Source organism: Dasypus novemcinctus, chromosome 13 (genome assembly GCF_030445035.2).
Source record: "Dasypus novemcinctus isolate mDasNov1 chromosome 13, mDasNov1.1.hap2, whole genome shotgun sequence".
Classification (NCBI taxonomy): domain Eukaryota; kingdom Metazoa; phylum Chordata; class Mammalia; order Cingulata; family Dasypodidae; genus Dasypus; species Dasypus novemcinctus.
Window position 1 is genome coordinate 12,341,122 of NC_080685.1, and position 26,722 is coordinate 12,367,843.

The 26,722-nt window shown below is 36.9% G+C and overlaps 1 protein-coding gene across 1 annotated transcript in view; it reads right to left on the bottom strand.

The window, feature by feature from the left end:
* The window catches only part of RYR2 (ryanodine receptor 2), a 735,760-nt gene that overhangs the window by 41,002 nt on the left and 668,036 nt on the right, over positions 1 to 26,722 (bottom strand). Inside the window, exons 82-90 of the mRNA XM_071207362.1 lie at positions 26,200 to 26,276; positions 25,332 to 25,405; positions 13,780 to 13,860; positions 13,256 to 13,344; positions 11,733 to 11,861; positions 6,727 to 6,831; positions 4,711 to 4,792; positions 1,501 to 2,798; positions 652 to 722 (exon numbers count right to left, since the gene is read on the bottom strand). Coding sequence (XP_071063463.1) covers positions 652 to 722; positions 1,501 to 2,798; positions 4,711 to 4,792; positions 6,727 to 6,831; positions 11,733 to 11,861; positions 13,256 to 13,344; positions 13,780 to 13,860; positions 25,332 to 25,405; positions 26,200 to 26,276 — 2,006 coding nt within the window. The remainder of the gene's footprint in view (positions 1 to 651; positions 723 to 1,500; positions 2,799 to 4,710; positions 4,793 to 6,726; positions 6,832 to 11,732; positions 11,862 to 13,255; positions 13,345 to 13,779; positions 13,861 to 25,331; positions 25,406 to 26,199; positions 26,277 to 26,722) is intronic.

Genomic DNA, 26,722 nt, shown 5'->3' on the forward strand with positions numbered 1-26,722 from the left:
ATTATTAATAGAAACCCAGTGTTAGAAATTGTATTTATACTGCTTTCATTGTCCCACATCCAGCTCTTTATTTCCTACTGTTACCTGCATATTTGTGCTCCACAACACAAAGAGTGTTAGAGAAAATGACTCCTGGACCCCACACAAGACCTGCTGAGGCAGCATCTCCAGCTTGGGGTCCTTGGATGTGTGTTTTTAACAAACGCTCCAGGTCATTTTTAGGCAGGTGGTCCTGGAAATACACCACTCTGCTAGGATTGCCTACAGAATGCTCATTTCCTTCCCACTTCATTAAAAGGATAGAAGCACAAGCATTATTTTAAAGATGGTCATCTTGTGGGGAGCATGACATGGGATCAGCAGAGACTGTTCTGCTGAACACAAATGAAGTGCTCATGGAATGGGGAGGGGGGACCAGAATGGCAGGCTGGGGGCTGCACTCGTCCCTGTCAACAGGCTGAGCCACCACATCGAGGTCTTCACTGCCAGAGCCTCTCCCTAGCAACAGTGGGATTCCACCATGCAGCTCCTTCGCAGGACTGGAGGTTGCCGTAGTATAAGAGCATGAGATTTCCATTACCAACCCCGAAGGGAGAGGACAAGAAAAGAGACTTACTGAAACCAAGGAAAATTTACAGAAATGATACATACTCAGCTTTTTCAGGTTCAGATTTGGTTTCTTCTTTTTCTTCCTTTTCTTCTTCTTTTACCTTCTTCTGTTCCTTGAATGAGTCAATGGGGAAAAGAAAAGCAGGATTATACACCACCTTTGATGCATTAGGATGTGGCCATGTGCTGGACTGTAATCTACAAATTAGATTTGTAATCTAATCTAGTTCTTGCCTTGTACTGAGATAAAATGGCCCTGCCTGTCTTTCATTCTACGGGTTGAAACATTTGCCCCTTCTCTTCTGCATGCACTTACTGCGCCAGCAGCATGTACAAACTTCTGGGCTCCTTTCTACTTTATTTCCTCATTTCAGGAATTTCTACTCAAATCTTATTCATCTTTCAAGGCCATTTTAGAGTCTCACCTCTTATATCTAATCCAACTTCTCCAAACTCTGTTTCTAAATTTTGGGGGGCCTACTGTCTACTACTGCTTATACTACTTAATACTTAATAATTATCTAGTTATTACTTTATGTACGTTAGTTTTCGCTCTCTAAAAACTATTTAAGGCCACTTGAAAGCAGTGCCACATTTCATATATTCCTTTTAATTCCCTATGATATCTACCGGTGCCAGATTTTATGGATGGAACAGGTTGTTCAACTGACTAATGTCATCAGGGTGGGCTTACATCTTAAGATTAAGATCATTTAATAATTTGTAAAGAATCCGAAAAGGCTATCTTTGCTGACCCCAAAGCCATGTCCCTTTGGAAATTTAACTTACATATTTAACCTCACTCTGGCAGTAGCATGAGACCTGATCTAAAGTTCATTCACGGTACCCACCTGAAGCTCAGAGAGCATCTGTGAATTAGAGAGAAATTACCTGAAGTTTTTCCTGCACCTCAGGGATGGGGACCTGGTTGCTCATTAGCTCACTAAGGCCGGCATTTGGATTATGAGGAATAAGCTTGTACTGCCCTCCTTCTCTCTTTAGATCCAAGCCAAATATGTCTGAAAGAAGGTCACTCTCCTCTGTCAACTCCTTTAGGTCGGTCAGATCTTCAGAGGGCAGGGCACTCTCCATGGCCTTCCTCTCTACCTCCTCTCCGTCTCCTCTGACCTCGTCCTGAGTGGGGTCTGGCATGTTGGCTAAGAGTTCTGCAACTTTGATCTTTTTAGCACCTTCTACTAGGCTTCCTCCCAGCAGTAGGCTGCAAATGATGCGGAAAAAGCCTCTAAAAACGCTGGCCACAAAGTGCAAGAGGCTCAGAAAAATACTCCAGTAGGATGAGAAGAAGGCCATGACCATGTCCTTCACAGTCATCTTCTTCACTCTTTTCATCTGCTTCTTCAAGCTCTTCAGGCTGAGCATTCTCATAAGGGTCAAGATGTTATTCCTGAGTGCAAACAGGGCAGACCTGACCGTCAGAATGGAAAAGAAGCCCATCCTTGGCTCCTGCTCTTCGGGTTTCTCCTTCTCCCCCTCTTCTTTGGTGGTCGACCTCTCGTTCAAATCTGACTCTGAGATCTGAGCTGCCAGCTGCATTTCAAATATGGTGTCTTCACAGAAGTTAACAAAAAGTTCCATCTTCTCTTTTTCTCCTCCTTCATTGACCACGTCAAATATGAACTGCCTTTTGGATTCCTTGACCTGGGGCTTCTCCCACTGGGTTCGGCTAGACTCACTGATTTCAAAGTAAACCCTCTCGATGCGTTTGGCACTTCCCATGATCTCGATGCGCCCTAGAAATGGCTGAAAATAATTCAGCACGCTCTCTGCTAATTCAAGGAATGTCTGCAGTCGGGTATCATTGGGCATGTGCTCGGAAAGATTTGTCAGAAGGACAGCAACATTGAAGCTGATGTCCTTTGCAGGTTCGTGGAACCGTTTTACAAACTCTTCATAGTCAAGAGTTTCATTTTCATCCGTCTCAGCACAGGACAAGAGAAACTCTGTTTCGGATTGTGTGTAGTGTTTATGGCCCTCCATCGCTTTATGGAAGTCCCTCTTGGAAATGACTCCTTTGCCATCGGGGTCATATTCTTTAAACGTATCAGAAGATGTCAAATCCTTTAGTTTCAAGAACATGTCAAAAAATTTGAGAATCATCTCTACGTTGTTGGAAGATTCCACAAGCATATCAACCATCTGTTTGCCAATTGTTCCATTGACAACATTACCTGGCAGTAAAGTAATTGCATTTGTTCAAAATGGACAGTCTTAATAAAACTAGTACTTACAGAGAAAATAGCAGCATAGACAGGATTAAGGATTATCTCCTTGTTTATCTTTATCTATGAAATCTCAAGAAAAGACGGATAATTATTTGTGAACTATAGTTTAGAAAGCGTGATTACACCAACACATGCAAAATCTTATTTACAAAGTAATAAGATGAACAAATGAAAAACAACACTTGAACAAAAGAAGAAATGTGCTTTAGGATAAAGAAAATGGGGGCAAACAGCCAGGAAACTGAAATGCAGTATTAAAAATGAATATTTGCACAGCCCTTTACAATTGAAAAACTACTATTCATAGACAATCTCCAATTTAATGTTTATGTCTATCAGGCAGGCACCTTTTATTAATGCTGGTTTTACAGATGGGGAACTGAGATTTTAAAAAGCTACATAAATGTGCCCACTAGTGACATGATTAATGAGGGTCAGTGCCAGGACGCCATGCCAGATCTGAGAGCAAATAAAATGCTCTTTCTTATTTACAAGAAAAGCATCTTCCTATATTTCTTCATGGTCTGGAGTGTTAATAGTTGGAAAATGGCACATTACTGATTAGCCGGAGAACATTAGATATTATTTTAAATTACAGAGTCATAGAATGCTTTTATTCCTCGAATGCAATGTGCTGTGTAACATAATGGAAGATGCTTTAGAAAGGAGGCATGGAAAGGAGGTGTGTGAGTCTACTGGTAAACCTCGTAGTTAGGAGTGTGGCGTCTGGAGCTGCGCCACGGGGGTCAGTCCAGACGCCACCTTCTAGAGCTGAGAACCCCAGGCAGATTCCTTAACCTTGCTGGACCTCAGGTTCCTCGTGCTATTAGGATGAACTAAGCGTGTAAATCAGTATTGGCAAATTTTAAGAGGTAAGTTTTAAGTTGTAATTGCTGTTGTTATGATCATCATTTAGACTGAAACTTGCTGTGGGGTCTTAGTGAATGCATCTTGTGCTGGAGGGCATAAAGTGGTCAGTGGTGCGGCCACTAAGGGTTTTAAGCAGAAGCTGCATTTTGAAGCCCCAGCACATGGTGGGAGAACAGCCTGAGTTCACTGAAGAGGAAATGAGCAATGAATGGCAGTCTAAGAAAGAGGTACAGAAAGAAAAAAAAAAAAGGGACAATTTTTAAAGAGGATAGGTTAACAAAATCACAAAAGCTTCTTGGTTCGTTGGTCTATTTACATGATTTCTCACAGCAATCCTTCTATGTAGTTTTTTTTGGAAGGTCCATTTTGCAGAAGAGAAAATGAGAAATGGAGAAATAACTTGCCCAAAGACCACCCCACTAGGAAGGGGGAAAGCCAGGACTTGAACCCTGTGGTGGCTCGTGGAGCCCAAGCTCTTAACCACCAAGTTTGCTGCTTGATAAAGAAAGAAATTCAGTAGCAAAGAAAAAGGAGTGGGGAAGAGAAATGAGAGAGAATGCCCCTCAGCAGCTTAGGTGGGCCTATGTCGCCAGCAGTGTCCTACAGGGGAATCTCAAAAGCAGCCCCACACACAGTTGGAATTTATCCAAACGGCTGCAACCCACACTGACTTAAACCAGGGAACAAAATCTTGTTTATATACTACCCATCTGAAGAGTTTTCTCTTTAGGGTATCACTATGAAATAAAAAGTGTCATTTTAAAGTAGTTCTGTCTGCATTTGGCCAGACAGGGAATCCCGGATATGCATAATTTTCTTTTCGAAAACTAACTTGAGAAAAGAGTAATAAAGCCATCAATAAATCTAATGCCTGTGTCTCTTCTTAGTGTTATTTCATTTGTTGCAGGATGCTGACTCTACAAGGAAGCACATACTGATCCCCCAATAAAAGCAATAACAGGAATGTGAAAACATATTTCAAAAGTACCTTCTAACATGGACAGCAACATGACCACCATATCCTTCTGCAGATCCATTAATTCTTTTAATAATTCAATTTGACTGGAATCCTGGAAATAGTAACATATCCCTCTTAAGACAATATAAGAAAACTAGGCAGCAAGAATAGCATACTTATTCTCACAAAAAGAGTGCCACAACAGCAAGAGTCAACATTTCTACTTACTGTATCACTACAGGAAAGCTAAATATAAGTATGTAGCTATTAAAAATAGATACACTTCAGAATTCAAGAGTATCTATGCTTGATTTTATATCACATTCATTAACATATTTGTAAAGAAAACATATCGAACAAGAATATTGAATTTATGTTGCGGTGGAGCTCTCAACTGGTAGACAAGACTCAGGCACTTTTGCTCATTTGATATACTTCTTTGATTTGAATAGATGGTGCTTTGTTTTTTCCTTCCAACTTATTACCTAGTGCTGCAATAGTGTATTATAAAAATTATTATTAAAAAATGAGACTAATTCCTTCCTAAAAGCTGTTACTCAGTCTACAAATGACATGAGTCTCAGCTAGGTAGCACTAAATGTTAATGAAATGATGAAAATCATCAACATGAGAACTCTCTTGTGAATGAACCAATTTGATTCAAGTCATTATCTTTACTTACTAAAATGTCACCAGTGGGAAGCAGATGTGGCTCAACTGATAGAGCATCTGCCTACCATATAGGAGGTGCAGGGTGCAAACCCAGGGCCTCCAGACCCGTGTGGTGAGCTGGCCCATGCACAGTGCTGTCATGCACAAGGAGTGCCATGCCACAGAGAGGTGTCCCCCGCGTAGGGGAGCCCCATGCGTAAGGTGCGCCCTGCAAGGAAGGCTACCCCGCACAAAAAAAGCGCAGCCTGCCCAGGAGTGGCGCTGCACACAGAGAGTTGATGCAGCAAGATGATACAACAAAAAGACACACAGATTCCCAGTGCTGCTGAGAATGCAAGTGGACACAGAAGAACACACAGCGAATGGGCACAAGAGAGCAGACAACGGGTGGGGTGGGGGGGAGGGAAGGAGAGAGAAATAAATAAAATTAATCTTTAAAAATAAATAAATAAAATAAAATAAAATGTCACCAGTGATTAATGAATGAATTGTGGGAATTCTGTATTTGCTTTAAATCGCTGTTAACTAGATAATGCTCCAACAAGTAGGCCCGGGGCAGGTGTGATGAGCCTCACTTCATCCTGGAGGGAAGGCTGCCCAGAGAAGGGCTAGACCACCCACACCAGGAAACAAGGTAACAAATAAGTGGGGGCTGGGCTTTTGACTTAAAATCTAGCATTCTTTTTTCTACCTAACAATATCCATGCCCTGACAGATAGGTCGTATCTCAGGACACATTATCAAAACCTACTACATTAAGGGGACATACTTTCTCAAGATTTATATGAACAATTTTTCTCTTCATGTTTTAGTTTTAGATGGAATAAACATAGTTGTGTGAAAACAACAAAATGATGTTTTCAGTAGGCACTCCCAAAATGACATTGTGAAAAATGTGTTTATTCTTTATTTGTTTATCCTTACAGCTGTTTTTTTTCCTCTTTGACTTTCACAAAATTAACCTTCCTGTTAATGGGTGGATATCATCTACTGAGAAAAAGCTGCTTGTTTGTGACCAAATATAATTGTTTCCTTTAACAAGCCCAGTGATAACAGGCAACAAGCCCTTTTGCAATAACCTACAGTGGGGGAGAAAAATTCCAGTAAGTAATTACAAGGAAATGGGGATTATTATGTTTTACCTCTCTCCATTACATTCAAGATCCTTAGGTTCTGAAATTTGAATAATGGTCCTCAACTACTTGCAGTTTGAATGAGGTTTCTTTTATTTATATGCTGTTGTTTCTTAATACAAAGCAAAAGATGTATAAAGCAGTAATCCAAAAAAAGATAAAGCTCATACAAAGGAAGATGTTTACTCTGCTGATGATTACCCAGTTTATCAGTTAGGATAGTGGATGACAATGAATTTACCTGAGACAGCTTCATCTGCATGTGTGCAAACACATGAAGAAAACCAACCACGGCATCCCACAGCCTGCTGTGTGCCAAACTTTGCTGATTTCCAGTGCAAGGACCCTGAAACATAAAGGGCCAAACAACAATCATTCCTGATAATTCAATTACCAAAACAAACTTTATAACAGGACACAATCAACTTAGTGTTCACATATCTTATCCTCAAGGTGTTATCTGAAAAAGATAGACTCCCTCAATGAAAGAAAGACATAGAGTAATGATAACAGAACCACCCCTTAGGAGATAAAAAGGCTTTTCTTCAAAATATTTAATATAATAAATTCTGAAAACAGTTTCTCAAGGATTTTCACATTCCATTTCCCTTATGAGTAAAAAAAAAAAAAACACTAACAAAACAGATTGATGAATCGTTTCATTTTTGTCTGGCTTTGGTTTCTTTTATTTAGAAAAAAAGGGGAAAGCAAAGTTGCCTTGGCTATTAAAAGTCAACTCAACCAGTAACCACTACTTTGATTGAAAAGAATCTGAGATTCTTCTTCAGATGAGAGCTAATTATTTCTCACTCCTAAACAGACACCTGGATAAAGGTTTGATAGAAGGAAAAAAAAAAGGTTTGATAGAAGGAAAAAAAAACTTTTCAACATTTTCTTTCTTACTTTCACAACTGTTACACAAATTTTATAACCATTGAGTTTATAAAAGATTAATACTTGGTTATTCACTTGATGAATCCAGAAAGCAAGGTAGTTGGAATGGAACTTTGTTCTTAGCTTTTATTCCTGAAGTGATCCTTTCTGTGACACTAGAAGAGTGTGCGTTGTTTAGGCAGAAGCTTTTGATGGAGACAATTTATTTTCCAAGGGAAAATTCTAACAACAAGTTTTGCAAACAAATGCAACAACAACCAGGTAAAGAAGTAGCAGGGATTTTACTTCAAAAGGAAAACTAGATAAAACATACTTCTTAATGAATTCCATTTCTTCCATTCCTTTAGACAAACAACTCATAATACATTTAAATTGGAGAGCACATTCCAGTATTTCAGATTTTGCTCTAGAAATACATAACTGAAAAAGACAACTACATTGAGGTTACCAACAAGATGTTGAAATAGAATATTTTTTCTGTTTCAGTCTCTACTGAGGCCCTAAAGGCTGAGAAAAAAAAAAAAGTGCCAAATACCTCCACATCTCGAAAGCAAGTTGCTAGACTCAGTACCTGCACAAGGGCGACTGAAAATAGGTCTTTCCACAATAGGCTATGAAAGGGTTGAAGGTGAACAGGAAGAGATTTTGGGTTGAGTTCTCCACTTGCTAAGCACCTAAGCTTCTGTCCCTACTGCAAAGGGAGAGGCAGGAGCTGCTTCCTAATCCCTGAAGCCAAATGAGAGAGGAAACTTCAAGACAACGATCAGGAGAGCTTGGCTTCTATTTTCTGAAGCTCAGTACCACGAGGTCTGGTATTAGAAGGAGTGACACAGAGGAAGTGCAAAATACACTTCAAGAGATGATGAAAGAAAACAGGCACATGAGTGTTTCTTATGGCCTGATCCCGGCTGCTTAGGAGGTGGACTTCCTGCCCCATTCTAAATCTTGTCCAACAGCAGGGCCTGAAGGGGTAAAGTGATTCCAAGGCAACAGGGGCTACCAGATACACAGGGTCTGTGAAAATATTTTTGGGGCGGGGGGGGGGGGGGTAATTTTAAATTGAAAAGAGGCATTTCCAGGAACTAGAGGCAGCAAAAGGGCCAAGTGGGAGCATCTCTGAGGAACCCATACAAGCCCTGACTTTTCAGAGAGAATATACCCTACACCAGAGGGTCAGCTCCTGGTACAGTCCCAGGTTACCTCCATCAGGGGAGAACTTTCCTGATACTGTATTATTACTGGAATGACACTATTCTTGGGACAAAGTTACTGAAGGAATTTTAGTCATCAGAGAGTGGCCCATGCATGAGATTCATCCAAGGAGTGGTAAAGAAATGGTCCACTGAGCAAGTCTGGTTGTGAGAAGGAATGAGATCACTTTAATCTGTAGGTTATTGAATTCAGCTCATATAATGTCCCAGAGATAGCAGTTGTACAGTTTCCCCCATGTTGGGTGTTTTTTTCACCCTGTCTGGCTGTTATAATAACTCTGGTCTTAAAGCAATGGCTCTTCAGGATTTCATTTGAAACCTAACGTCAGCATTGTGCTTCACTGTGCAAATATCACAGAAGAACGTTCGGTGAATACAGTAACGCTATTTCTAAGAAAAGAAATTGTATTGTATTGTGTTGTATTGTATTGCTTTCATGTGATATTTATGATTTCAATAAAAAATTAAAGGATTATATTATAAAAGGTTAAGGTCTTCTGCAAACCCTGTGTGATCTAGACTTGTTTTTTCAACCTTTATGTGACAAAGAGTTGCAAGCTTCAAGGCCAGTGTACCCGTTTATCTTTCTAAATCTGAAAGAGGCAGGATGTACTCTCTGGAATTTGCTTAATCTTAGGCCATCCACTTGTGAGAACTGTTAAGTAATCATGCTTACTGCCTCGAATTTCTGTTTCTCATGATCAGTTCAGTGCCTGCAAAACAGAAAACCTTTGCTAACTGCCGGAGGGCAGAATCTTATTATTTTCAGAGTCGATCTTATTGCAATAACAAATAAAGCTTTCCCTTTTCTCATCAATTACCTCCTGGTCTTATCCTAGAAAACCTTGACAATACAATGCCTTTGTCCCATTCTCCCCTTTTTATTAAAACTGGAATTGGAATCCTATTGCTCATTAACTTCATTCCAGTGGGTTTTGATCTCTCCCTTACATTATTGTCTATAGTTGGCAAAAAATTGAGTAAATGACAATCTGCAATGCTGTAATATAAAAGGCTCCAAAATATGCATAAAGGTAAGCATGAGCTTTTATTCACAGCATTACTATTTGAAAACAAATATGAAATGCAAGCTTCTTCAAAACACATTTTATTAAACATGGTGTAACCTGATTTGGATCCAGAAACAGAAAAAGGACATTAACGGGAAAACTGGTGAAATGAGAATGAAGTCTATAATTTAAAGGGATTGTACTGATGTTAATTTATTTGTCTTGACAGATGTACCATGGTTAGGTAAAACGTTAACATTAAGGAAAGCTGGGTGAATGGTATATGGGAACTCTCTGAACTATCTGTGTAAGAAACTTTTCTGTAAATCTAAATTTATTGCACATGAAAATGTTTATTAAAATACATATTTTACAAATTATTTAAAAAATATAGGGAGCAAAGGGAGAAATTAATAAGTGAACACACTGCAATAAGCCATGCGGTTTTGATATCCCTTGACATTCATTTAGAAATCAATACCCAACAGAATTTTACACATAGGGAGAACTCAATGGATGCTCTGACTGTATGTAAATTCAGGTCCTCACTTATTTTAGGACTCAAGAAATGTTTGCTTCTTGGCAAAAAAGTTTAAGTTCCAATTGGTTATATAACAAACATTTTACAACACAATTTCTACAAACTTCATTGGCTTGCTAATACCACCCATCAAGCTATGTTCAACTAGGACAGTTCACATTGAATGTCATTGTACTGCTACCTTTCTAGACATGGATAAGAATACTAGGGCAATAAGGAAGCCAGGGAAGATAAGGAAATGAGAGGATGAGCAGATTAACACTGATTTAAATTTTACTTTTATTTGATTTTAAAAATAAGTTGTTAGGATTTCCAAGTGTAGCTCTTCCATCTTGGAATGCTGAAATAAGGACTGACTCTTCCTCCCTGGTGCCCCCAACCACCAGGAGAAAATGAAAAATGTGAGCTGTTCCCAAAATCCTGAGTGAAGAAGAGAGAAGGAACCTCGAGGAGGTGAGCAACATTCCACACCTCCCTCTACAGCACTCGCTGTTGGTCTGCGGCCACAAATCATTCTTTCACCCAAACTGTCATGCTACAGCCACCCAGAACTAGGCTAGGCACTGAGGAGACAATCTCTTGTTTTTATTTAACCTCCCTCCCCCACCAACAAGACGATGTTTAGTCCGACAAAGCAAACTTTGAGTGCCTGCTATTTTATCCTCAGCACACATTATTTCAAAAAGTAACTAATTCAAAGTAATATTGGCCACTGGGATGGAAGAAAGAAAGGAAAGAGGATGACTGGTTTTCTAGGAAATAGCCGAGTTCTGCTGGTTGAAGGAAACAGAATTTTTAAAAAATTCTTTTTAAAATTCAGAAGGCCAGAAGTTTAGGCTAAGGGGAATACAAAAAACCAAGGTAAAGTCATTATATCTTTCAAGGTATCTGTAATTTTATCTACACTCTATATTAATTAGTGATGAGGTTTTTTTAATTTTTAAAAGTTATTCCTCCCCTTCCCCTCTCCCCCCTAGATGGTTCTCTCATCTGTCTGCTCACTGTTGGCTCTCCTTCTCCAGGAGGCACCGGGAACTGAACCCAGGACCTTCCCCATGGGAGGTGAGTGACCAATGGCCTGAGACAAACATCTTCCTCACTCTTACTTAAAGAGTGGTTTAGTGCTCTCCCTCTCTCCCTCCCTTCCTTCTTTAATATCTACAGAGTGGATTAATATATACCAGGCCCTGGGAATACAACAGAGACAACCAATGGTTCTTGCCCCTAAGGAGTTAATGATATCTCCATCTGCCAAAAGGAAAAGCAAGGTCATTCCATATTAATTCATATCTCAACCCAATATTTTAATTGGGGTCACTGGCAAAAAAGGGATAAGGAGGAAATGTGGAAGATGGCAGGAAAAATTAAAATGGTCTATTCCAGACCATGATTTTATAACGGCTGGTAATAACCAAGTCCCCCCCGCCCCCGCAAAATCTGTTGTAAATGTTGGTAAAAATTATCAATTTTGTATTGTATTTTTATGTGATCAACTATTTTAGGCATATTTCATTTTCCTGTGGAATTAAATTCTGACCAGTAGACCCTTTCTTTCCCCTATTTAAAATATCAGAAATGTTTAAATGTTTACCTGAATATACTCTGTAAGTGTGTTAAAGACTTGCTTTGCTACTTGAATTGCTTTGGAGAAATTCCGTTGTCCTTGTTCATCAATAACATCTTTTCCAGAGTAATACCAATAAAAATCACTAATTGACTCCTGGAAAATAGAGATGATATCATTAAGGCACATTCTAAAATGATTGCTGTCCTGTTCAGTTTTGGACTATGTAATAGAAAAATATTTTCAAAAAAATATTTGGAAGCCAACAAATACACGTGTAAAGTAAATACCATTCTCAGTAGCCTTTCCGTAATAAAATATAACAATCCCCTTCATAGGTATAAATAGCAACGAGAGAGAAGAAAAGAAATAGAAAACAGCTTTAACAATGGTTTTCTGTGTCTTGTGACCTTAAACTTCACAAATATAAAGATTCCTAAGACTAACACATAATTATCCAGTGAGCAAAGTTAGATGTTAACCATGTGAGCATAGAAATTAGACAAATCACGGTCTAATAACTTTGGGAGTTATGACATCTGATCTCCTTTTTCTCCAATAAAGTCAATTGCATTTCTAGGTGAGAACTCCAGGATATTCATTGCTTTTGTGACTGCTCTAAAAAACTGGCTGGACTGCTAATAAATACTGAGAAAAACATTAAACAAAAATCTAAATAAGAACAATCTTTCCAAACAGGTTGTTTTCAATAATAACCTACATTTTGAAGGAATTTTAGTTGGCTAAGTGGGTATTTCCATTTAGTCCAGGGAGTAAACTATATTTAGGTTGTGAGACATGATTCTAAATCAAGACATGTTTTGCCAACACTTTTTTTATTTGCTTCAAAAATTGACTTTTTTCCCCCATTAAACTTTAAGTAAAAAAGAGTTGTACTGTTACACACTCAGTGATTAAGGAAGAAAATGAAAAGTCTGAATTTGCTGTCATTCAAATAAATAAATGAGGGCAATAAAAGTTGTATAGGGCTCTTATTACTTAAGAGGCTGATACCTTCAGATTTATTTTGACAGATTTACTGACAAGGTAAAATATGACTATGATACCAGAATGAGTTTTAAGCGATGGGAGAGTTAAACTGAATTTGAAAATTAATGCCAATTTTAGAAGGAAATAACCTTAGGCTATCAAACTTCAAAATATTTAAGTAGTTGGAAAGCCTTTTTTGCCCATTCCTAAGAATGTTTCAAATATTCTTCCCCAATTGTAACTACCAATTGTAGAAGGAGCTGAGTGTGTAAGTGCTTTACAAAATAAAAATGAATTAAAAATACTATCAAGTTAAAAACGGAGGGGAAAAACCCCCACTTGTAGGAATAACACCAAATAGGGAGCCAGGATCTGAGGCCATGATAGTGGCAGTTCACCCTAAGACTTGGCAAATGCCTATGATCAAAGATAAAATGTCTTGAAATATTGCCTAGTCATAAACCAAAACACTTTAAAGCATGACAGCTGAACAGCTCTGCTATATAATTTCCACTGCTCCAAGTGCTTTGGGTTTGTTACTAACATGTAAGGCAATGTACCTGAACTCTCAGCAAGTAGTCCACGGTAGAAATGATTATGTTGACAGTTGTATTATTGCCAGTCTGAGTTCTCAGGTAATTTTGAAAATCTACATAAGATCAAAAAGTGTTGTTAAAGCTCACTCAAAAGCTTAAAATGAGTTCAGTTACTTGAAAAATGACAAAAACCACATCACGCTAAGTAATACAGAGAAGGTATATTCCCTAGGTAAAGAGAAGTGGTACCAAAGACATAAAGCTATATACTTCTCTATGTATATCTACATAAGCTATACCTTTCTTCACCTATCACTTGTCTTGCCAACACATAAGAACAATTGATAAGGATGAAGTAAAATGGCTATGACAGGATTCCGAAAGTCACAAAACAATACACAAGATGGCATGGTACACAATGCGTACATTATTATGCTTAAGAATCATCTGTTGCTTCAAGGGATGAAGCACTGGAACTACTAACTGTTCCTACTGGCTTCAAAATATGTTTTTCTTGTTACCATCAGAGAGTCTGGGATCTCACAAACCTGAGTTGTGTCCCTCACAAAGAAGCTGGAGGAAGCGGAAGAGGTCACAGGTAAATTCATCATCCTGCAGGACCTTTTCTCCTGCAGAAAGGCCAGATGGGGTAAACATAATCAGCTACCCCATCCCATCCCTCCCTTTCTCTCCCCACCTCATAAGACTTGCATTGTTCATCTAGCATCTTTCTGAACCAAAAAGTCACAAATCATAGCCACGTTTCTATCTGAAGCTCATATGACCATGCGCTTGGCAGATAGATGCACTTTTTCTTTGTGAGAAAAGAACATTTAAATCTTAAAAGTCAGATTTTTCTCTGTTAAAGGTAGCAGCATGGGTTTGGCAACATTTTATGAACAACCTGAAGGTTTAAAAACTTTTTTTTTTGATAAGTTGTGTATAGATATGATCTGTGCATCTCTTTAGAATGTTAATGTTAAATTCGCTTTGTTCCCAGTGTATGGTCAAGTGACTCAATGCAAAGGCTTTCAATGTATATATTTAAAAAGGGTCAAAAGTTTTTAATTAAATAATAATGAAAGGATTTTTGTGAAACTAAATTCTAGAAAAAGTTTATTGACTCATTTTAATTGAATGTCTCATCAGTTTGTTTATTAAGAAAAAGTTAAGAAAGACTTCAGAAATCTAAAATAGACATGTGATTGGTTGGAATATTACTCCCAAAAGAGTAAGAACTGGCAAAGAGACTTAATTCTAAATATCAAACCAACTGAAAGACTTTGTGGCTCATGACCTGAGAGATAATGTAACAAAGCAAGAAAAAGAAAGACATCCCGTAGTCACAGAAGCTACTCTGCATCAACAAAAACTAAAAAAAATATGTTTGTGGGTCAAGGATGAAGCCTCAGAAAAGGATTCAGATAGTTTACCTCTATTTCAATTTTCAATTTAAGTGAATGTTGATCACAAATTACGTTGAAAGCCAAAAACACAAAGAAACAAACAAACAAGAAACAAAACCACACAAATGAAAGCTGATTTTAAAAACATAGTATCAGTGAAAAATATTTTTAACATCATGAGTGTGAGCTCCAGAATCTAAATTTGTTTAGAAAGCAAAATGAAGAAAAATGTTTTTTAAGCAAGTGAATGGATGTACTTATGTATTTAAAAAAAAAAGAGAGAAGTTTTCACAGACTGGAAATAATTTGGGCTAAGAAAGAAAAATATGCAATGATCATGTGTTTACTTCAACTAAAATTACAAGTGATCTCATGACCTTATGACAGAGAACTGATGGACTTACCAGTCCGCAGTCTGTGACTTTCAAAGTGAGAGGCTTCATGCAATGGTAGGGTTAGGAAGCAAAACCATTTTGAAAACTAATATAAACATTAAAAAAAGTACATAAAATCACTGTACTCATTTCCCTGTTAGCCTGCAAGATAAGCTATTTGGTGACCAAAATAATATCACCAAGTATGCAAACCAAAAGTCACGGCAGTTTAAGTGTTAGAGACACATTGTTTTGAATCTCAATACATGGCTGTTAAGTCCATTCCTCAGTGTTTTAAATCCATGACAGGATAGGAGAGGAAGAGAGAACATTTAGGGTATTAAGCAAAATAAACTCTTCATTGATGATATTTACTATCATTTCATGAGCTATTTTAATCAGAAAATACTTTAAAAGTTCTTTAAATCAAAATATGAGTTACATAGACTCTTGGATTGTTCCCTATGAGCCTGTCTAAAGAGGTTTTTTTTTTTTCAGAAAATGATTCAATAAACCATGTACATATTTTCAAGGTTCACACATTTAATGTGAAGTAAGTAAAATTTGCTAGAAAGAATTGAGAGAAAAGTTAACACTGAAATAAAAATGATATAGTCTGCCTGTGTACCTAAAAGTCCTCTGCATGATGCAAATAGTTATAGCAAAAACTTGTACTTATTGTTGGCATGCATAGTATTTTCTTGTCTGTATACCCATACACATACGAGTAACTCCATTCACATAATGACACACTGCACACAGCAGACCAGTGGGAAAGGGTTACGGGAGGGGTGGCTCAAGGCTTTGGTTAGCATCCAGTGATATCGTGTGAAAACTGGGCTGCTACTGCTGAATGAACACGTCACTCTGATTAAAATGCTGCCATTGCCCATGCTGCCTATGAGTGGTGCAGTAACAGAGATGGATGATGGCTTTATGTCTGTAGAAGGTACAGGATCAATAGTCTATTTGGTGGAGGATGCAAAAGAAATTCCATTGTAAGATGGATTAATAACAAATAGAGAGATGCAGTACAATGGCGTTGAAAGTGCTCTTACGTTCTTAAAATACTGTTTTTAATAGCTGCATGATGGCCAAATAAATATTGTGAAGGGCATCCCTTTAGTTTCGTTTTTAATTACAGGGGGATTTATTATTACTAATACTGTAATAGAGGGAGAATTATTTCAATATTGCTGCTGCTGCCTTAGTTCTTTGAGTCTTAGTTTTCTCATTTATAAAATGAGGATAACAACATGTACTATGTCTACCTCACTGGCTCTTCATAATATAGGTGATTTTTAAAATAAAATGTAAGAGTTCATGTTGGTGGCAATAACACTAAATAAAGATGGAAACAGCATGCCTAGGCAATTAATTTGGTTATTTGAATATATTCATTAAATGCATTCATATTTCTGAATCCTATTGATTTTAATGGGCCAAGAGTAATGTTCTCAATAATTTTAATTTAGGAATAATATTTATTCAAGCTACCAGTGAAATAATATCTTCTTTTAAAATTTAATCAAGGTAACACACTTTCATAGGCTACTGTTCTTGTCACAACTGGTTTACCCAAATAATAGAAAAGTACACAAGTCTCTGCTTAAATTCAATGAAACACATTTTTGCATGTGTCCATAGTGAACAGTTAGAATATCCAAGGACACAGCTCAAAGTTCTCAGCCTATTCTACAGAGAAAGCTTGGAAAGTAGCTCAACTGGTAAAAACAGACCAAAAAAAAAAAAGAAAATTAATGAAAAAAGGACAAAGAAAATACAGTAGATATACAAAAATAACAGAATTAGGAATAAATATACTCTAAAAGATGAAGATTTTCATTGATGTAAGGGATCTTACATCAATTTCTCTATCCCTAATAATGCAAAGCTAAAAGGGTCTGTAGCACGGTGAGACAAGCTGAAATAGAATTCCCTATAAGCTACTGTTAAATGTAACGCAAGAGCATCCCACTGCATGAATGAAATCTTTTTGACAACTAACCTTCAGAGGACCTAAATATCTATTTTATATAATGGTAAAAGAGAAGAACTACAATTCTCTTGGCATTTTATAGTGCTAAAAATATTTTTAAATGATGAAAATTCAGGTATTTTATTCCATATGGGTAGTTTTAATATTCAATTAGGAAAGAACAGTATTTCAAAATGTGTTCAGAGTTAGCATTTAGCTAGTGACCACAGCGTGCCAGACATTGGAGTTATAGTCGCTCATTATTGCACTTCACGGTGATAATAATCTGGTGAGGATAGTAACGTAAGTTCCATTTTGTGGTTCAGTAAACCTGAGAAAATAAATGACTTGACTAATGTCATACAGCCAATAGCTGGTAAAAGCCAGGATTTGAACCCAGTGAAGTGAAAGAATAAACACTCACTCAATGTGTCTTACATGCCAGGCACCATATAAGGCAATGGGGATAAACAGACTAATGGAACAAAATCCCCAACCTCTGCAAGTTCATAGTCTAATGGAAGAGACAGGCAGCAAAGAAATCATTTCAATATTCTATGGTCTTTCTGAATCCAGTATGCCATGGTTTCTAAAATTCATAAAGTGCACATCAGAAAGCAATAAGATCTTTGGCTAAGAATTATTACATGTTCTATATATTATTCAAATTATGAACGACCTTTGTTTTCATCACGTTTGAACCTGGGGAAACTGCTTTCTAGATATGTGTCTTTGGGACAGTCAATGCCCTTAATAAGCTTTAGTTTCATAATTCTAATGTTGGAATTAACAAACACCTGACCAGCTTATTTCAATTGTGTTGTTGAGAGGATCAAACGGACTCATGCAAGTAAAAGTGCTTTGAAATATCCAAAGCACAATAAGAATAAATGGAAAGTTTCAATGTTGTTGAGTCATAAGGTCAAAAGAAGACCTGGATTCCTAAAATATAGAATAAGTAGGTTGTGGGTATGATAAATAACCTGGAAATTCCATTAGGTGCATTGAGTCAAATGTCAGTAACAACCTGACACCATTGTTTAGAATGCATTCTTATTTCAGTTCCTAAGACAACAAAAATGATCACTACGTGAAATCCCTTTGATTGGAATGTCTATGACTTCCTTATCCACCAGAGCAACTCCTATTTTCCTTCCAAGAATTATGTCATATTACTTCTATTATGATGCGATCCTCATACCCTTGACATTTAAATACTACAACTATGTTTGCTTCAACAGAAAGAGCACTGGTCTGAAGTGATTCGTTTATAAGTCTGTTGCCACCAGACTGAGATTCTCAAGTATCTCCACTGCCAAGGACAGCATCTAGCACATAACAGTCATTCAAATTAAATGACTGCTTCAAAGTTTAAAAACTGTAAGGATGTTAATAAAATCAGTGGTGCCATGAACCAACATCATGGCCTTTCTCTGAAGTGAAAGTTTACCCACAGGAATGGCAGAATAGCATGAACAGAACCCAGGTATTAGCACTGGGCTGCAAATGTGAAAAGTACTTTGAAAATATGGGGTAAAAGATAGTCCTTTAATAATAAAGCAATTGAAATATTAAAAAAAAAAAAAAAAAGAGGTCCCGATCAAGATGGCTGAGTGAGATGCTTTGAAGCTCTGATCCCTGCAGAAGCTTTGAACAACAGACAACAACTGGCCCAAGTATCTTTCTAAAAGCATCAGAAAACAGTTAAAGGATTGCAGCAATAGGGCAAGTGCTAAATCAAGAAAAAGAACACTTAAAAAAGCAGTAGCATCTTCCGGTGCTTCTCACAGGCCTGGGACAGGGGCCACCTATGAACCCAGTGCAGATCTCTCCTCCTGCTTCCGGAGGGAACAAGTAAGTCTGGTGCACACACTGGGGATGGGCAGGTCTGGTCCAATGTGTCTGGTGGTGGCCTGAGGAATTCACTGTCTCAGAACTTGCCTGGCATGTGGAAGGCAGCTCACTGAGCTCTTCTACAGCACACTGTGGGAGAACAGTCAGAGCAGGTTGCCTGGGGCCAGGGACTGCCAGCTGTTGGACATACAGCACAGTGTCCAGGACCATGAGGAAACTGTTTTCTTGGGAAAAGGGGAAATCTACAGCCTATAAATGGGAGCATTCCTAGGGCCACGTGCACAAGTCCACAACAAGATAAATACACAAAAAGGATCAGGGAGACCTATGCTTTGGCCTCCAGCTATTCTCTAAAGGCATTCTATGGATAAGCCCAGAAGGAGAGCGCAAGCACAGGTCAATCTGCAAATACTGTGAAAGGTGATTTCCTTTTTTCCTTCTTTTTTTGCTGGCTCCTGCCATTCAAGGAAAATTTTGTCATAACACCAGCTGGATACAAACTTACTGAACAGTCACCTCAGAATCTACGTTCCTATAATAACACTTTAAAATATCTAACTATCCAAGTTTCAATAAAATATTGTAAAACATATGAAGAAGCAGGATTTGATGGTCAAAGGAGACGAAAGGATTAGGAATCATCAATGGGGAGGATCAGACATGGATATTCCAGAGAAGGACTTTAAAAATGTTACCAAATATTCTCAAAGACCTAAAGGAAAACAGAGAAGAACGAAAGGAAATCAGGAAAACAATGAACACAAAGAGAATATCATTAGAGAGATGGAAATTATGAAAAAGAACCAAACAGCTCAAGACCACAGTAACAGAAATTAAAAATTCCCCAGAGAGGTTCAACAATAGATTGGAACTGGAGTAGAAAGAAACAGAGAACTTGGAGATAAAGATATAAGATGATTGAAATCACTCAGGAGCAGAAAGAAGAATGAAGGAAGAAAAATGGAAAGAGCCAGAGGAACTTGCAGGATACCATCATGTATACCAGTATTCACATGTGGGAGTCTCAGAAGAAGAAAGAGAGAAGGAGCAGAGAGAATATGCTAAGAAATAATGGTTGAAACTTTCCCAAATGTAATGAAAGAGATGAATATCCATGATGCTCAACAAACTCCAAACAGGAGAAACCCAAATAGATCCACACCATAACATGTTATAATAATCAAACTGTCAGATTTCAAAAATAGAGAATTCTGAAAGCTGCAAGAAAGACACAAGTCACATACATGGGGATCTCAACAGGGTGAAGAGTCAATCCTTCATTGGAAACCACGTTGGCAAGAAGGCAGTGGGGAAGACGTATTTAAAGTGCTCAAAGCAAAAACCTGCTGAACAATTGCTATATTGGCAAGATGGTCTTTCAAATGAGACAGGAATTAAGACATTCCCTGATAAACAAAAGTGGAAGGAATTCTTCACCAATAGACTTGCCCTAGGAAAATGCAAAAGGGATTTCTGAGGGTTAACAGAAAAGGATACAATAAAATTGACTAAAGTCATATGAAGAAAAAAAGATCCCAGTAAAGATAATGATATGGGTAAAAATAAACAGCAGTACTATTGTATTTTTGATTTGCAACTCCTTTTTTAACTTCCTACAGGATCTGAAAGGCAAATGCATAAAATTTAATTATAAGTCAACGGTTTTGGACACATAATGTATAAATATGTACTTTGTGACAAGAATTATATAAAAGAAGGAGGACGGAGGGGTATATAGGAATATAGTTTATATATGACATTGAAGAAGATACTAAAGTAAACATGACTGTTATAGATTTAGGATGTCAAATTTAAGCCCCATATTAACTGCAAAGAAAATAAGAGAATATGCAAACTCTCAGAGACAGAAATAAAGTACAGGTTAGCAGGGGCAGGGAAGTTAATGCAAAATCAGTGTAGGGTTTCTGTTTGGGGTGAATGGAAAGTTTTAGAAATGGATGGTGGTCAGGGTACTGCAACACTGGGAATGTGAGTAATGCCACTGAATGGTATCCTTGAGAGGGGCTGAGATAAAATTTACATTGTATAACTGTTTCTAACAAAAAGAAAGAAAAACTATAAGGGATAATTAAAATTAAATACAATGCATGATAATGGGGGGCTCTAAGAAAGGAGAAAACGCCTAAAAGACATTATTGGGACATAGGAAAAAATTGGAACGTAGAATGTAAGCTTTATATCAATGTTAACTTTCTTGTACTTGATAACTGCACATAAGGTAATTACATAAGTGAATGTATTTGTTCTTAGGAAATGTATGTGGAAATATTTTGTGTTGAAGAAGAATGATGTGAGCTACCTGCTCTCAAATGTTCAGAAATTAGAGATATAGATAGGTACATAGATAAATACATAGATGATAGATAAAATGCTATGGGGGGGGGGCAAAATGTTAAAATAGGTAGATCTGGGTATCTGGGGCAGTGGAGGTGTGCTGGAGTTCTCTGTCTGGAGTTTTCATTATTTTTGCAACTTTTCCTATAAGTTTGAAATTATTTCAAAATTCAAAGTTAAAAAAATTAGACAAGAAGAGAAAATAATAAAAAATGACAAGAAAGAAAATAAAACAAAAAGAAAACAAGAAAGAACAACAAAAGAAAAAAAAATTAGGGCAGCCAATACTTAAAGACTGTAGTAATTTAATCAATATTAACCTGTTTTGCTTCAATTCCACATAATTTTGATGGGGTCATTATAATGTTATCAATAATAACCTTATTATCAGATATAGATGAAAATTTTGGAAAGGTTAATAATTAATGTTTTATATACTATATTTAAAAATGAAATAATTTCTGAGAAATCAGATCAACTTTAAAATTTCATATCATTTTTGAAGCTTAGGGCCACTATAAAATGGTCAAAAAATAAAATGCAATGTCTTTTGCTATATTCCAAGAAGAATCTTGACAAGAAGGAAAATTGCACTTTCAAGCTCATAATGATTTAGTGATGAGGTTAAATGGTTCTGGTAAAAATAAAATAAAATAAAAAACCCAAGGTTGGAATGAAATTCTAAATATTCATATAGATTTTTGGTTTTGAATTTCATTATACTGTTCAAAGAAAATACATATGAATAAAATATATACACAGAGGACAACACTGAGCATGTCACAAACTTATAAAACACACTTGCTGGAAAACCTTAAAAAAAAAAGTGGGAGGTCCTGGTTTTTGTAGAAATGGGGGAAATTTACTAAGACAAGGGTACAAAGGGACACAGGGTGAACTTACATGATAATATCAGCAGTAGAAAAAAGAATATAATTAATTAGTCTGAAATCTTTATATACAAACCTTGGACAAGTACCTATTTCCTAGAGATACCTCAGTAACAGATCAGGAACATTTTCTTACATCTATAAATGTTCAGAAGTGATTTTAAAACTTTCACAATAAATCCAAACATTGGTAAGCAATTGGACAATATTTTCTAGGTGCCTTTGAAGGGAGTAGAGGGGTAAAAAATACTATCTAAACTAGGGTTGGACATGTAATAAACTCCAAATATTATTGAAAGATGGGCAAAAAGGTGACTAGGAATTGCTAAATAAAGCTGTGGAAGGCAAATGACTGCACTTCATCTTCTGTGAGCCAGGCAAACTTTCTGTTTCTCAGTCCCTTCCTTTGTAAAATGTAGATAATACCTATCTCTTCAGAGGGTTGAAGGTATCAAAAAGTTCATGCATTTAAGTTTCTACATATTCCATTGCTGTGTAACTTATGCTTAGGTTACCGACATGTAGAGATTTAGCTCTAATAAGGTGAGGAAATTAGGGAAGAGAAGATTTAGATTATTTTCTTAGGGCCCAGCCTATGCTGTCTGTGCTTCATGATTTAAAACAATGCTATCACTAACAAATGTAGATTTTTTTCTGCCTTTTCCATACATTCCTAGGGAAATGTTTGATTTTTTTTCCTTCTCCTATGATGGTACGAATTTTTCTTAACTTTTGTAGAATCTTAAACACAAAGATGGCCAAGTAACAGAAAATGTAAAAATACACCAAAAGGTAGAATCTGTATAGGTGTTCTTAAAACAATCTGGGAAACAATGTAATATTCATAGAGCTAATAATCTGCCCTTGCTTTTTTTTCTATTATGTCTCTTGATGAAGGCAATAGACTGTTTCCAGAAAGTACAATTTAATCTCTAAAACATGTTGACCTACTAGGCACCATTCGAAAACTAATCCCTTCATTACCATGGCATAAATGTCTTTTAGAAGCCACTTTGAAATACTAACGCCATCTTTATTATTATATTAGTTGGAAAAGCAAATACTTGCTCTTGTTTATACTGCTCTTTGAATTTGGTCTCAAGAACGAAAATTAGTTTTTTATGGTAAGCAGATTTTTAATCCGTGATATTTTCAAAGAAATAGAGAAAATCACCACAGATCTCCTAAAATGTGGGAGGGAATTACCAGCACACACTGGCTGAGAGGAACAGCCCACTGTGGCCCATGCTGGACCTGCTGTGATTTCCCCTGCACCAGTCAGTACAGCCATAAAGCCACAGTATGTTCAAAACAGCAGTGCCACAAAGAGACTACAGCACACATCTAGTATCATTCACTTATACAACAGCTGCAAACACTGGGCCCGCTAGAAATGTTTTTATATGAAAGAAAAAAGGACAAAACAAATCCAAAAAAGTAATTTAAATGCTTGTTGCCCTTCATATCGAATAAGTTAATAACTGCACATCCTCATAGAAAGAAGAAAAAAAAAAGAGAGAGAAAGCTAGGTATAAATATTTTTAAAATAACAGGATGCACAAAGATGGAAATTAAGTAATCTACTTGCTTAAACAGTCTATAAAAGGAAAAAATGCACAAAAACTTCCACTGTGAAATGTACACAAAGCTAACAACAAATAGAGGAGCAAATAAACAAAAGGAAGTTGTTTTTTCATAATTACCACGCTCATGGGTGATGACTGAGGAAGTAAGGACAGTACATTTACAGTAGTTGAAAGAAAAGAAAATGGGGGAAAAGAAAGAAGTTGAGATTTTGTTTCTGTTTTGCCATTTGTAAGGACACAAAATATGAAACTAGTTCATCAGTTTGAGCAATTAATTTTTAGTTAAAAAAAATAAACAAATCACACCAATGTTGTACTTAGAGATGTAAATAATTCTCACATCAGAAAAGTAACTCATATTAAGTTATTTCTAATTTGGGAATCATACATTTTTCCCAATATGCATCTGGCTGACCAAGGGTAGGAGACTGGCAGTGGTTCCTTTGTGGGAGCTGATACTAATAGTGATTAAGAACGATGAACAGGGTTGTGTTCAGAGCCTCTGGAACACTGTGACACGGTATGATGTGATAACTGCAGGGGTAAAATGAAACTGACTTATAATTCCAAGAAAGGGAGGCCAGGCACTTTGTAGCTGAGAAATGCCTGGGGTGTCTGCAAGGCTCTAGAAGCAGGCAGGCAACACGCCAGAGACTGGTAGTAGCTCCATGTTTTCCAGATGGGGCTTAAACCAAGAGTTGATACAATAACGTTGGTAAAAGAGAGAAATGGCTTGATACTCAATTTCATTTTCAGAAAACCTAAGTGAATTTCGAGTAGTGCTTATTCTTTTTCTTGAAGGTCGGTAACTCAACTAAGCAATCATATGGCTTAGTATTTGATGATTGAAGCTATACACTCAAATGCCAAGCGGAAAATGAAATGATACAGGGGAACATAGTAGTAGCAATGTTAGAATATGCATAAATGATAGACTTTAAAGTAGAGTAAGAAATGTGCAGTTAATTCATTTACCTACTTGAGTGAACAAAAGTGCAGAGAGATAGGTTTGGTTAATTTTGAAATATTTCAGAAAGGCAAGCAACAACTACCCAGGTCAGATGGGAGAAATTTTCTTTTTGCAAAAAGATAGAAGACCCAATGTTCCAGAGACAACTTCAAAACAGACCAAACAAAAACAAGGTAGACACAAAGGGTCTTACTGAAACTAAATTAGTTTAAAAATCAAACATAAAACAATAACAACAAATCAGAAGAGAGAACTAAAGAGAATTTTTTTCTTAATAAATACTCAAGTGAAAGCGCAGCAATGTTTCTACTTTAAATGCATTGTGCACTCCATGTTTCAGTTTACACCTGCTTATATTTACAGAGAAAAAACTCTAAGATTATATATTATTATTTTAGTGCATGTGTAAATAACATGATTAGAGAGTCATTGGAATGCAAAAATTACTCTTTCATCAAACAGTATGGCTAGGGGGCAGGCCACTGGCCAGAACCTGGGAAAAAGGAGTTAGTGACTGACATATATGATTGGTTTTTGGGTATGACCTCTATATTTAGTTATCTATGTTTAAATGAGTCATAAAAGTATTTTGTCAATTTTGAAATGACTCTTTCATCTCTCTGCTTCAAAAGGTAAGTTCTGTTTGGCTCATTTCAGGGGAGCAGGGGGACAGGTGATGACCAATACCTGAGCCTTCTTCTGTCACCATTCCAAGTCCTTCAGCTTTGTTTTGCCGCTCAAACGCATTCAGGTCAAGGACACTACGATAACAGGGAGAAGAGCATTTAGAGAACTAATAAAGAATTGTCTTTGTTGAAGAGAGCAAATCCATGTCTAAAAAGTGCATATCTTGAAATGCGAACCAAATGTTAACCGTATACTAAAAACATGCCTCCTTTCACTGTCTATTCATCATCTTTCCCTAGCAGTGGACCAGACTCTCCCTAGAGCCAAACACTATGACAAAGCCAAACAGAAGGCAATGATGAGTTTCAACTTTAGGACCATACTGCAAAGCTAGAAGACATACTGAAATCTAATCATAAGAACATTTTTTTCCCCAGTTAGAATAGCTTATTCCTTAAAGTATTCCTCAGGCTCCTTAGTCAAATGCTTGCCAAATGATTTTAAATACTATAAAAATTAGAAAATGATTATTACAGATTAGCTGGTTAAGGATCGTTTAGTTAGAAAAACCAGAAATGGCCTACAGATTCCCAAATAAAACTGAATAGAGTTTTCTTTCTTCTCTTTTTAAATTATACACTACTCATTTTCAAGTATTCAGAATGCACATCAATCCTTCAAGGCTTCTTGGCAACAATTTAAGTATAGGAAAGACTATCTTAAGACATTACTAACATAGAGAAACTAAGTTAGTTAAGATGTTACCAACCCCCTAATAACAAGTTAGAAAACAAGGTACTACTGGTTACCCTGCTTTAGGGTGCACTTAATCACGAAAAAATTTTTTGTATTGTCAATAACATAAAGCAAGTACTTTGTAAAATAGAACCAACCAAATAGAAAAAAGGGAAAGACAACACTTCCTTACCTACAAGACTGCATCAGGCCAGCAAGGCTCTGAAAGAAGCCCACGTCCTTTTTTTCCTTGAGGTAGTCAAGCATTTTCTAAAGTAAATATATAAACCATAGGGCCACTGAACAAAAATTGTGTTTTTTTGCTACATGAACATAGCAAGATTAACATACACACATACACAACAAAAACATGTTTTCAATTCTGGAATACAGATGAAAAATACTCAGTATATACAAATATTACTAATGCCACCTTTACCATGAAAAAGCGACAAATATGTCAAAGAAACATAGGTGTACATTGATAGTTGCAATAGTAAATAAGCACAGCTTGGGACAAGGAAGCTGCTTCACAAAGACACCAGAATCATCCTAAAGATTTGGGGGAAATAATACATCTTCCCTTAATTCGCTTCCTGCTATTTTTCAAGTATTTGGAGACCCCGACATTGAGTACAAGTGAAGTGTGAAGCAGATCTACCTGGATGCCAGTCAGAGAAGATTTACAGGGCATTATATTCTGTCACATGCTAATG